This window comes from Alexandromys fortis, unplaced genomic scaffold, assembly GCF_014885135.2.
Source record: "Alexandromys fortis isolate MF-2015 unplaced genomic scaffold, M_Fortis_MF-2015_v1.1 scaffold_18, whole genome shotgun sequence".
Classification (NCBI taxonomy): Eukaryota; Metazoa; Chordata; class Mammalia; order Rodentia; family Cricetidae; genus Alexandromys; species Alexandromys fortis.
The window spans coordinates 10808399-10822385 of record NW_026067897.1 but is presented as its reverse complement, the minus strand read 5'-3'; the positions used below and the strand labels follow the sequence as shown (position 1 = coordinate 10822385).

The 13987-nt window shown below is 44.3% G+C and overlaps 1 protein-coding gene across 1 annotated transcript in view; it reads left to right on the top strand.

The window, feature by feature from the left end:
- The first annotated feature begins 5609 nt into the window (after positions 1 to 5609).
- Positions 5610 to 13987, top strand: part of Xkr4 (XK related 4) — a 326088-nt gene continuing 317710 nt past the window's right edge. Inside the window, exon 1 of the mRNA XM_050118945.1 lies at positions 5610 to 6659. Coding sequence (XP_049974902.1) covers positions 5863 to 6659 — 797 coding nt within the window. The 5' untranslated portion in view covers positions 5610 to 5862. The remainder of the gene's footprint in view (positions 6660 to 13987) is intronic.

Genomic DNA, 13987 nt, shown 5'->3' with positions numbered 1-13987 from the left:
TACTGTTCTCTGTAATTTCATTGCAACCCCTGCAGTAGTTCTATTTGCTTCATTAATCATGTATATGGTTCCTTTTGGCAATATTTCATTAATTTCAGCTCTGTCTTTATTGTTTCTTTCCTTATGTTGATTTCAGGTTCACCTGGTTCTTGTTTCTGTGAAGTCCTGAGATGCATTATTAGGTTATTTATTAAATGTCCTGGGTTTTCAAAGTTTAATATCTATAAACTTCCTTGTTAGAAGTGTCTTTTCTCTTTGCTTAAGAGTTTGAGAGAGTTGGAGAGAGTGGAAAAAGAGAAGGGAGAGGAAACTGGGATTGGTATATAAAATAGAATTGTTTTAACAATAAACAAATAAAATTAAATTTTAAAAAAAGATAAAAGAGTCTGATACAATGCTTCCACTTTCATTTGATTCTAGAGTATTGCCACCATTTTTAAGAAGACATATGCCCATGACTATAAGTTTATTCTTAAAGTCAACTGTTGCTTCTTAAATCATCCCATCTGTCTTTAAATTGGAAAATGAAATCCATTTACAATAAGAGTTATAATTAATAGGTAATCACTACTACTACTACTGTTATTACTTTAGTAAAGTTTGACTCTTCCTTTGTTCTTGCTGGCTTATTTACTTTTAGTTTGGATGTTTTCCATGCTCCCAAATTTCATTTGTTTCCTTCCCTGTGCACAAGATTTCTTTAAGATTTTTTATGAAGATGACTCCTGATCATAAACTTGCTTTGTATTTTGCTTGTCTTGGCTTTATTTCTTCCTTAATCTTCATGGTATTGGTGCTGGGAATAGTTATCTAGTTTTACAGGGTTTTTAGTTTTTATTTATTTATTTTCCCCAATGATTTCATGTTCATAATTCTAAGGTCTCTAGTAATTTGTAGTCTGCAAGACTATGTTTCCAGTTGGAGTTTTTACTGTACACCTATTATTTCTTCGATATATGTAAACTTGATAGTGCTGCTTTCCTTGCAGGTTTCATAAGAATAGAAGATTTCTAGTAGATCAGGCAGATGTTCTGTAGATAGTGCCAGCTATAGGATGTACCCCTGTAACTATTCCTCTTGTTTTTTTTATCAACAATATATGCTTTGAAAGGATGTTTCCTGCACTCCCTCATACATGTGGTGTCATACATGTGGTGTCATCCATGTGGTGAAGGAAGTGGAGAGCAAGCTTTAACTAGTATGTATTCTTTTTGTGTTTTGAGAATAAAGCTCGGATGAAATGAAAAAGAAAGAACAAATGGGGAGATCCGAGTTCAGTTCTGGCCAATTTCTAAGTTTGAGATGTCTGTTGAACACCTCAACAAGATTCTAAGTAAGAATGCAAAGGAAGCACCATGTGCAGACAGGGCACCGAGCTTGCAAATGTACAGGAGTCACCAGTACATCGGTGGTGTTTTTATTCTGCTATTCCATCAAGTTATTAAGAAAGTCGGAGTATATAAGGTAGGTTCAGGGACTGCTCTTATTTAAAGTAGTGGAAATGAAGGAGAATTAGCAGAGGAACAGAATTAGGAGGGAAAGAGAAGCCACTGAAACAAACAAAAGCAGAGTGTTTGGGAAGAAGAGATTTCATGAAGAAAGGAATGGTTTCCTACGTTAAATGCACTGAGCCTCGTGAGGGACTGCAGCATGGAGGATCCATGACCATCGGTGACTTTGGAAGACAGTGCCTGGGGAGCAGCTGTTTGCCATGTTTCTGAGGACATGTAAGGGACAAAGAGTGGCAAAGAAAAAGCAAGCCTAGGGACATTTTGCTGGGGGAAAAACTTCAAAAACAGCAAGGTGGCTAGAAATAAGGATCAGAAGAAGTGGGTACAGATGCCTGCAGGTGGCAAAGAAAATGGTGAAACATATGGATGGTTTTCATTTTTCCTCAGTAAAATAAGGGCAAGGATGATAAAGAAGATGTGTAGAGTTTAAGAGAAAAACTGTAATTTCAGAAAGTGAAATGTGAATAGATTAAGAAGATGGGATGATCTTACAAATGGTCTGTTTCCACCTTGGGTTGACAGTCAAGGGCTCAAAGGGATGTAGTTAAGAATAGCCATGCCTCAGCTCAGCAGGTGTGCAGAAATGTGAACTCCCCTAGCTCAGACCTGAAGGAAGTGGAGAACAAGCTTTAACTAGTGGCGTGTGTGTGTGTGTGTGTGTGTGTGTGTGTGTGTGTGTGTGTGTGTGTGTGCATGCTTGTAGGGAGTGTTTTCTCAATCAGAAGGATCTTCTTAGATGAAGATGTATTTGAGAGGTGCTGAGCATAAGATTAAGCAGGCACATTGTAATGTGTAAGTAGAAATGGTAACACAACCAAAATAAAAAAAAATCTAGATTCAAGTGTCCTTTCTGAAAAGAATGGACCATAGAAGAGGGGGTAATCAAAGCAGGAAGCTTAAAACTGGGACTATCAAGCTACAAAGTGATAAGAGGTTTAGGTTATGACAATAGTGATTCATCTCTAGGCTAATGTTATTGGAGATGAGGTCATATTTCTGATAGATGAGGAATCGGTGTTGAGCATCAGTTGATTCGGAGGCAAACGATGTGATCACTGGGTTTGAAGGTCTAATTTTGAAGAAGCTAAATAGCTTCACAAAAAGTGTTAGTTAAGCCTGAAGTCATGAAGGGGTGGAAGAAATGGAGCGAATATAGCCAAAATAATGTACAAAGTGTTCTAGACATGACATAGGACTGTTCTTTTGCAATTTTTTTAAATGTGGCCCTGACATTACTGGATACCAGAGATCAGTAACTCCACTTTAGAAAGAATGAGATTCAGGGCAAGGGAGTTTAAGTACCATGACAAAGAACCATTCCAAGTCCGAACTTTGATCTCTTAGCCACCATGCCCAGCTGTTTTGACGGGTGCAGCCATTATGATTGACTAGGTGAAATTAACAACCAGCTCTAAGATGTGAATGCTGGATCTATGGGATTAGAGGCTGTAGAAAACAATATTGAGTGCGAAGCCCAGCACTATACCTGATCTCGTCTAATCCTCGTATTAATCCTGTGTGTTAAGTAAATTGGCAGGATCATGGGGCCAGGAATTCGCAGAGCCCGCACGTGGAACAGCTCACTCTGCCCTCTCTACAACTACGTCTGCTAGCTCTGGGTCACCATCACTTTTTCAAAGATGCACCGAGGCAACTTTAAGGAGACTCTGAGTGGTTTTGAGTAAATATACTAATAAGCAAACCCGTTGCTAGTTATTTCTTTTTCGGAATCTAACAGAAAAAAAAGTCTCCTAATTCCTAGGTTTCCATGGGAACATTTGTCAGCACAGGATGTTGCATTCTTCCTGCCATGGAATGTTCTCTCCAGAAATCCATGCATTCACTTCACTATTATTTACTGAGCAAAGAGTCTGTGCAAGTGCTGTGCTGGCGACAGATGATACTATCTAACAAGGACCCCTCCCCACCCCAGCCCCAGTTCTACAGTGAAGTGTCAGCCTGCTGCGGATAGCAAACACTTCAGCTGCTCCACAGGGCTTTCCGAGCCTGGTGCAACTTAAGACATAGTATTTGATCTAGAACACAGGCTATCTCCGAGGAACCTTGTTACCTAAGAGATCAGTCGTCTCCCTGATGGTTTGGCACAAAACATGACCAGCCATAGAGCCCTGGGGATGGAATCTTAGAGCAGGACTCCAGAGAAAAAGAACCAGGGTATTTTCCAAACAGGCAACTTCTATTCCAAATGGCCCAGTTTGGAAGATGGATTTTAAAATGCCTGTCCCTATGTGGCATGTGATTGCTGTGTGGTCCCTCAATCACCACCCGTCTTTTTCTAGAAAATTTGCTTTAGCATGTGCCATATAAGCACTTCTGGCCCCAGGGACACAAATTCTTCTACCAGGATGCCAGGCAAAGCTGAAGCAGCAGAGGCCCTGGGCTCTGACTTTGAGGACAATTGGCTGTGCAACTAATGCTTGAGAAGAATCCCACTCTGGTCAGGCTAGAGCTAAAACGCAGTGTCGTAGCCTGTGGTGGTGGTATGTCAACGAGCATTTTTAAATGCTAAGAAATTCCTGCACTTTCACCTCGTGGTGTCAAGAATGGCACTATAAATTAGTGCAAACTCACCTGGTGCTGACCCCAGGGAGGGGGCAGGGGCTGCGGAATGCGAACCTTTATCTCCAGGTCCATGAAGACACTAACCGGTGTACTTCCTGGCTGCAGCAAGAGTGGTCCCCACTTTCCTCTGAATTCAAACCATGAGTCACACTGCAATTTAAGAATTACCCTCTTTGTCCCTTATATTTGCAAAAACTAAGCGAAAGAAACCAAAGCACAGGCTTTCTTGGTCTAAAAGCGGTAAAGAAAATCCCATATTTTATTGGGATTTAAAGACTGAAAGATTAAAAAAGTCTGCAACATGTGTTATTCTTACATTCTGTCTGAAGATAGATTAAATTTGAGTCATTTCTGTACTTGTGAGACGACACGGCGAGTCTGTACGTTTATAGTTTCAGGGAAGGTTAGGGGAAGGTAATTCCAGTTTTGGAATAAGAGAGGTGGCTTAACCTTTGCGATCTGCCACTCCCCGTGGGGCCGAGGGCGGGGCCGGTCCTCGTTTCTCCCGGTTGCTAGCAGCGTCCCTCCGCCCGTCGCCGCGCTCCAGGCAGCCGCCAGGGGTGCTGCGTTTGCCACCTGCACCTGCGGTTAGGAGTGGCCCCACCTCCTAGTCTGCTAGCGCTGGTGCCTCCGACTCCTAAAGCGCTTGGGGTGGGGGTACCGGCCCCTGAAAGGGATAGGGCAGGAGGGCCTTCGAATCTCCCCAGGCTGGGTGGGGTTTGCTAGCACTCGATCCCTGGTGCCGCCCTCTCCTTACCCCGAGGGCACGCCCTCCGCTGCCAGCTTTGCTTTGGGTGATCCAGCCCCGCAGATCCTGTGCCTCCCTGGATCTCCAAAGCCTGGCACGCCCACTATCGCTGCCGGCACGGGGACCAAGGGTTCCAAGTTAAAGCACTCTATTCACCCTCGCGGGCGCCAGTGACACTCCACAACCCGGCCAGGGCCCAAACTCCAGGTGCAGTACAAAGAGGCCTGCCCTTTCCTGGTCCTCGCCGCTGCCACACCCGCTCGTGTCCACCACCCCCTGCCCACGGTGGTGGCCGGACGCGGATACTCCTCCACTCGGCGAGCACTGCCTCCCCCGCCGCCCCCACAGCGTCGATCAAATCCACCCAGCGCTCTCCGAAATCCCACGAGCCCAGGCCTCCGACTGCCGCTCCACCGCCCTCCGCGTCCAGCACTGGCCAAGAAGCCCCCCAACCCCCCGCCGCCCGCCGCTCCCCCTCGGTCCCGGCCCCTCCTCCAGGCCCTCCTTCTTCTCGCCCCTCCCCAGCCGGGGTGGGAGCGGCGGCAGCTGGAAGGGAAGGGATGAGGTCATCCTCTCCCTCGGAGTCAGCTGGTGGAGGAGAGGCTGCGGGAGGAGGGAGCGCGCGCAAGGGGAGGAGAGGAATGTGCAGGTCCGAGGAGCGCCGCGGCGGCCGCTGCTGCTCCTGCTGCTGGCGGCCGCGGCGGCTCGTGCTGCAGCCGCGGGGCCGGGACGGCGCGGAGCGCGGGCGGCTGGCAGGGGCGCGCGCGGGCCGGCGCGAGCAGCTGGGCTCGGCGCAGCCAGCCAGGCGGCGCTCCTGCGGGCCCCGAACGTGCGGCTAGCCGGGCCCAGCGCCCAGCCCGCGGGCGGCGGCGGCGGCTGGCGAGCGGGCGCGCAGGAGCAGGCGCGGGAGAGCGGCGCGGCAGGGAGGGAAGCCGGGGCGAGGCGAGGAGGTGGCGGGAGGAGGAGACAGCAGGGACAGGTGTCAAATAAAGGAGGGCTCTCCTTCGCTGCCGAGGCATCATGGCCGCTAAGTCAGACGGGAGGCTGAAGATGAAGAAGAGCAGCGACGTGGCGTTCACCCCGCTGCAGAACTCGGACAATTCGGGCTCGGTGCAAGGACTGGCTCCCGGCTTGCCGTCGGGGCCCGGAGCCGAGGACGCGGAGGCGGCTGGGGGCGGCTGCTGCCCGGACGGCGGCGGCTGCTCGCGCTGCTGCTGCTGCTGCTCGGGGAGCGGTGGCTCGGCGGGTTCAGGCGGCTCGGGCGGCGCCGGCCCGGGCGGCGGGGCGGGCTCGGCGGCGCTGTGCCTGCGCCTGGGAAGGGAGCAGCGGCGCTACTCGCTGTGGGACTGCCTCTGGATCCTGGCCGCCGTGGCCGTGTACTTCGCGGACGTGGGAACTGACATCTGGCTCGCCGTGGACTACTACCTGCGCGGCCAGCGCTGGTGGTTTGGGCTCACGCTCTTTTTCGTGGTGCTGGGCTCGCTCTCCGTGCAAGTGTTCAGCTTCCGCTGGTTTGTGCACGATTTCAGCACCGAGGACAGCGCCACGGCCATGGCCTCCAGCTGCCAGCAGCCCGGAGCGGATTGCAAGACAGTGGTCAGCGGTGGGTCTGCAGTTGGGGAAGGCGAGGCTCGCCCTTCTACGCCGCAGAGGCAAGCATCCAACGCCAGCAAGAGCAACATCGCCGCCACCAACAGTGGCAGCATCAGCAACGAGGCCACCCGGACCAGCAGCAAACACAGGTCTGCGTCCTGTTCCTTCTGCATCTGGCTTCTGCAGTCCCTCATCCACATCTTGCAGCTCGGGCAAGTCTGGAGGTACTGTATCAGGATGGGGGTCGATGGGAACTACTGCCTCTCCTATATGTCCACTGCTCTGATTTCGCATGAAATCGTCCAGGATGATTTTGGTAGTAAGCCTAGTCTCTCTTTGGGTTTCTTTCTTTCTTTTCTAAAGTGTTCCCTCCCTTCTCTTCTTCCTTCCTCTCTCCCTCCCAGCTTTTCTATCTACCTACCTATTCAGGTTAAGTGAGGAAAGAGAAATCAGGGAAGGGCATGGACATGAACATGTTTGAGGTCTTTCATGCATCCTGTCTTGTCCCGGGCTCGCTAGCTTTCTGTCTATGCTACAACTTCTCCCCAGATAGTAGACACACTAATTCATTAGTAGGGGGTTCCTGTCACACTTTCCAAAAGCCATTATTCCTTACCTCACATTCGTGGTGTGCTGCACTTGGTATGCTTTTCTTTGTTCTGGGGGTAAAATTACTAATTTTAGTTCAATAGGAATTATTACTGCCCAAAGGGACCCACACTTGAATAATGACTGCTAAAGAAGTACTATGCTCAAAGTAGTGTTAATATCTGATTTAACATATATATAACATGAATCAAGATATAATCATTTTATGTAGTGTGTATATATGTGTACATATGTTTGTGCGTGTACAAGTGATCAGGTTTTATGATACCTGAACTGATATAGAATACTTCCGATTTCTTTGTGGTATCCTCATGTCTACTTCCACACGTAACGGAGAGCCTCTGGAACAGGGGTAGTAAGCACACTGGGTAAAACGTTAACTGCGCTTGGCGTTTTCATTGGTTGACTTGCTGCTTATCACTCCCTCTACCAAGTCTCTGCATAGTTATCACTTCCACTTATAAACTGAAGTACAAGTAAAATACTAAACTCATTGCGGGGGGGGGGGGAGGTTGGCATCCCTCAGCCATCACTGCATGGCTCAGAAATGTGTTCCTTTGACTTTCATGTGTTTAGAATTTTTGGAAAGCAATGTTTAATGCATAAAAAGAATGTGTGTCAAAGAACATACAGACTAATACCCTAGAGATTCCTTGGTTTCAAGATGGCTTAGTAAATGTGTAGTGCAATGTGTGGGAACTTCCCACCAAGTGCACCGACACTGGTCAGTGTTTTAAAATTTTCACCTGTGGTTGTTTTTTATGATCAAGTACATCGGGGGTCATTGACATGATGAAGCATCCCATGAAGAAACAGCTCGGAGCATCTGTAGAATAGGTTCACTAACTTCTTATTCTTTCTGGTGAACAGCAGGGTTCTCCATCTGAGTAGAGTGAGTGTAACATTTCCGCTGCATTTCTTAGGACCCATATTTGTAAAGCTGGGTGAGCATGGTCATAGATACCAATCTCTTGCTTTGGAAAATACGTAGAGGAGACACCTTCTGGGAACGTGATGCACAGTGTGTTGTTAGGCATATTGATATGGAAACTCGAGGAGACTTTCTAAAACACCAGCAGCTGTGGCAGCTCGCTTTCTCACAGAGGACTTCGGCAAGACCCAGAGTTGGGAATTCTTCCATTATGAGGAAGAACTATAAGGCTTATTTAATTATTGAAATGATTTGATGGCTTGAATTACATGGTTAGCAAAATTAATCTAGCAGTGTGCTACAGAGAGTTTACTATTCTATTTGGTAACTTTCTAAAACATTTTGAAAATCACTGTCTTTTAACTTTCTCTATATCAGTCACGCCAACGCTTCTCAGGTATAGTCACTGATAAACTGTGCATGTCTCGTACAGACTGATATTTCCGGAAAAGCATGTGGTGTCAAACTCAGTGAACTGAAGAGTAATTTCAATTAGAATATTTATTAGACTTTCGGATCTAAACACTTTCCCAACTGGAAACAATGTTTCGTTTCTCCCGGAAATCTTATTCAGAAAGTGAGAAGCAGGAAAACCACAGCACAAATGTCACACTGAGACAACAGCCACTGGGTCAGTGGGTCTAGAAGAATCCCTGAGAGGACGAGGGACAAAAGGGTAGGCTTGAGAGCAGAAAGGGAATGACAGGCTGTCAGACAGGTGCACTAACTGACTCAGCCCTTGGAGGAACACATGACTCCAGTTTTATTATGCATCCCTGCAAATCCTGAGAGACTTTGAGGTTAATTTTGATAATAGGCTCACCTGGGTGGAACTGTTCTTTTTGGAAATTCCAGATCTTTTTCATTGTGGTCAAATGACGTGTTCACTATGCAAATCAGAATTGTTACTTAACCCATTATTTTCTGTTGATCAAAAATTTTGAGGAATCCAAAGTAATCTGGTAGAACTGTGATCTAAAAATGGCATCTTTATTTTCTGAAAGCATGCTTTTAAGTTCTTGGACATAAGGAAGAGAACTATAGAGAATGAGAATAATTGTGAAATTTAATGCTCAGATACTTTCTAATATGTTTCAACTTCTCTGTGTTAAACATTAATGGAACTTTAGTGGAGGAGGGTGTGCCTTTCATAATAGTTAATAAAAATGACACGGCTAAGATGATTGTATTAGAAACAGTGTAATATGTTAGACCACCATAGATCCTCCAATTAGAAGTATCCCTTGGCCTCTCCCCACTCTACTTTTCAATGAATTCTACCCAAAGACTGCACTAACCCCAGGGTACCAATGGTTTAAAGCTCAGAGGGCATTATTCATGTTTTAACCAGCTACTGTCTTGAATAAGATAGATTTTTATCAAGATTGCTAACTTTTCATTGCATTGTCATGAAACTGTAGCTATTTTAGGGAAGGATCAGAGTCTAAAATATTTCTGTAGATAAAAATCTTTTTAAAAAATAACATCCATGTGTTTGTTTATTCTGAAATAAGCCATTTGAAACGCTGTGAACTAAATTTGCATGTATTATACATGCATTATGAATACAACTGCTAAAAGCAATGATACATGTTCATTTTAATTAAAGTTTACTAATGAGAAATTAATGGAAGCTTTTAAAGTCATAGGAAGTGGTGCTGAGAAGGAGCCATGCAAAATAATGAAGTGAGCTTTTGCTAGCACGTGGAAAGAGCAACCATGGATTTAGGGAATTGTGCCCGCAAATGAAGGAGAGCATGCCTCTTTATTATTCTCTGTGCATAATTCCAGAATGACTAAGAATGCGTGTCAGCCAGTGAGCATCACAATGGCACATCTACTAACTAGGCCTGTAATAACGTGGTCTCCGAAGAAAAGTTGCTCTATGCTATCTCTAAGGTTGGGTAAAAACTGTGCTGGTAATGTCATCGGGAAACTTAAAATTCTCAGCTTTTAATCCCATAAACTTACAGGAAACTGGAAGAGGATGGTTAGTATCCTTCTGTATAAGAAAACTGGCTTACAATAACTGTTCTCTAGGGTCACCCTGATACTGAACATCGTGTCTAGCACTCAGCAGCAGGTTTATCTTACTCTAAAGCTTAACGCTCATTCTGGATCATTAGCTAACTCCCGTTATTTCACAAAAATATGTGAAAACAATGATTTTCTGCACTAAGATTGGCAAGGTAGAAAGGGAGTTGAAATTCAGATCAGTGGAGGACTCTTCGCAGTGGGCACACATCAGACAAGTCCAGCACTACTCTTGCTACCTTACGTGGTTGTTGCATTGAGTTTTGGCAGCATAGCATGATTCTGTGGTGTCTTTTAGGATTAGGTGGTACAATGTATGTGAATATGCAGATAGTGCTTGTAAATAAATGATATTGGCCCTGGAGAGAAAGACAAAGTGGGAAGCAGAATGAAGGCCACACTCTAAAACATCTGCTTCACTGCATCAACACTAATCCTGCATCCTGATGTGGTTTAGGCAATACTGAATGACTGTTTTCTGTACATTGGTGCTCCTTCTTTGTGCATATTTATTATTTAATTCTTTCAACCTATATTAAGTACCTACTGTGTGCAATGCACTGTTCCAGATACATCTTCCTAAGATGAATAAAATGTACTTCTTGGTATCTGCTCCCGCATGAGGAAGACAGAATATAAACAGATAACATCAAAATAAGGCTAAGTCCAGGAAGAGAAATTCAAGCAATTGTGATGGTTCCTGTGGAGAAGGAGATGTCCACATAAAGGTTTAAATGATGAGAAAACATTATGATTCACGTTATAGCCTCGAGTACAGCAAAGCACAAATGCTCGGGGCAGAAAGTGAACAGGGTGTACTGTGGGCACCCAAACACATGGTCGGAAGGAGAAGCTAGAAACAAGACTGAGTAATTCTTTGTACTAGATAATGAAAAGGAATGAGATTCAGTCTTAAGTCAAGGAGTCACCTCTGAATGATTATAGAGAACAGTGGTTTGCAAACGTGTTACAACATCGTTTTATTCAAAGCAAATGTTTACAATTGAAAGTCTCAGAAGAGATGTCACCCTTTCCTCCGATTCAACAATGTTTCTTCCATTCATGAAATCCATGGATGTCACAGGGCTTGATTTGGGTATTATTGAAACATGTAAAGAAACCCAATACAATAGTTGTTTCTCAGAGAAACAGACAGTTTAACGCCACCTATACAATCTACAAAAGAAAACTGGAGCACAGTGTATTTGGGTAATTTTAGTTGTTTTTGAAAAGAGCGCTTCTCTAGGCTTTGGTGGACGCTGCCCCATATAATTTCTATTTCCTGATCTGCTGTGAGCGAGTGTGCGAGTACTTTAAAATCTCTAAAAAAGATGTTCTATTTTTCATTCGATCCTGAACTCATGTTCAATGTAGCACTTTCATTTTGTATATGTGGAAATTAAGAAGAGACCTCTAAATTTTATCTGAATTTACAAATAATAAATTTTATCTGAAGGTCACACGACTTTTGCACATTCTAACATAGAATTTAATATTCCCAGTTGAGGGAGAGAAGCAAGCCAAAAATGACCAATGAAGTTGAGGCTAATATTGTAGTTACCAGAGAAGTGGGGGAGGGGGTGTGCTCTGATGAGAGCTGAAGGATTGTGATGGAAAGAGGCCTTGGAGTTTCATGGAGACACTCTGGCAAAATGAGTAGGACCACCAGATAAGGATGTTACTTCCTGGTAGAGTGCTTTTTGACTCTATATCAATAAAACAAAAAACAGACAGAAAAAAAAAAAACAAAGAATGGGAGTCACTGAAAGAGATTTTCAGATTTGTGTAATCTGACAGAGTCACAAACAGGCGGTGGCTCTCTTATGGGGGTGCCTCAGCAATGGGCAAGAAAGCTAGTTAAAGACAGGCTTGAGACATGTTGACTGTCAGTGGAGGGGTGCAGTGGAACTTATCTTCCAGGCATGAGCTTTTGTGACCATTTTCATCATTACACTCAGCTCCAAATGTAGCAGACTAACTTCTGCTTTCCGCGGGGAAAGGAAGGAGATGTCCTTGTCCTGAAATGCAGTAACTGTGCTGCTTTAAAAGCCATCGTCTTGTGGAGCTGTCTTCTTCCTTTGAGTCTCATAAATCCCTACAATGACCGTGAGTAGCCCCTGAGTTAGCTGATGGGTCTAAATCCACACACAGTCAGAGAGCTAGTAGCTCCCTGTGCATTTCCTTGGGTCTCTGTATGAGTTGCAATGATTTACACATAAGCCATATGGTGGATATATCTACGTGGTATCCTTTTGATAACTAAAGGAAACATCCAAAATTGTTTCCATTTCCTTGAACTATATTTTCTTCACGAGAGTGGAAATCTTAGGTTCGTTATTCTTCTGTAGCATCTCGGCGTATCTTAGCATGGCAATTGAATATAGCTCTTATATGAGTGTATGCACGCTCAGATTTGAACATTATCCACTAATTGTTTGGCCAGTAGTAACTTTCAAAGGTTTTGATCAGTCTCTTATTTTTTTTTTTAAAAAAAATCTTTTTACTGGAGTTTGAGGGATGGCTCATTATTAAGAGTACTGGCTACTCTTGCGGAGGACCTGGCTTCAGTTCCCAGGATCCACCATGCAGCTCACAACTATCTGCAGTCTCGGGAGATCTGACTTACTTCTACTGGCACCAGGCACGCATGTCGTGCTCAGATGCAAACACTCAACACATAAAGTAAAATAATAAAATAAAATAGAATAAAACTTTAAAAAATCTTACTGACCAAATTTATTTCCAATACATTTGCTATTAAGTGTTTTGTGTTTTGCATTCTAAGTAAGAAACTACAGAGTCCAGAAGTCTAAATAATACAGATGACTTATTTAGCTGTGCAATGGCTTGTCTTTACATACTTACTAGCTAATCAGAATAACCATTTCTTTGGCTTGTTTTACAAAGTCACGTGGCATACTAACTGGACCTTGGGATTTCGGACAGAATCTGTCATGTTACAGCGTGAGGTGTGAGGTAGCAGACAGAACCACTCATGAGAACATGTTTAGCAGGTCAGAGTTTCCAGTTTTGATGAGCTGTTAGGTCATGTTCAACAATTCTCAGGTGCCCTTGATATGTTTGTTGAGGCTACTTCTTGAATCTGACCACCCTTACGAAGAGCTCATTCTAGAAAGGTGTCTTTGATACCTTTATTAGCAGAAAGCATGCCATCCTCACTGAGCACGTCATGAACTGTGGGTAAAACCCAGGCTGCTTCTTCTTTCCTTATGGATATGTAACTGAGCTTGCTGCCTGTTTTTCTGGTTTCTAACGGTAGAGAGCATTGGAAAAGCGCGGCATTTTTCTAGAAAGAATAGAACAAATCAGCCTACCTCTTTTTCAGATTGCTGGTGTTGGGGGGGCGCTACGCTTCATTTTTATGGTCACTCTCTGAGGAGGACAATGCATCTACAAGACCAGATTGCTGCTCTTTTCTTGCTGACATAACAGTAAGCAAGGGCAAGCTTTGGGGTTCATATTTTTATTTGTCTTATGTATATTTCACTGATAATATGCCTCGATGTGGAAATAGCTGGGCACTTGGGGGGCCTTCAATCTCTTTTTCAGAATTTGTAACCTTCCTAACATGAAGCATAATTTTATATACACAATATGCATAGAGAAATGCAGATGGCAAAGGACCCCGAAGAGAGGCTCAAGAAACAAATCGGTGATCTAAACTGACACTATTAGATTTTTTATATAACTCCAAAGTAGAGGGATAAATTTATAGTAAGATTGCCACTGATAGGAATATTTAGAGACACATTTATCCTCTTTATCTATACTTGGCTTCAGATGAGATGGTTTAGCCATACAGAAGCTGAAAATCCACCTATGTATGTGAGAACGTGTAACTCTTTGAATGAGACATAGCACAGCTTCCATAATGGCTCAAAGCTTAGATCTTTGGGTTCATCCTTCCTATTCTTAGTTTCTGGTGTAAAGGATACCCTTGATCCAAAATATTATCTA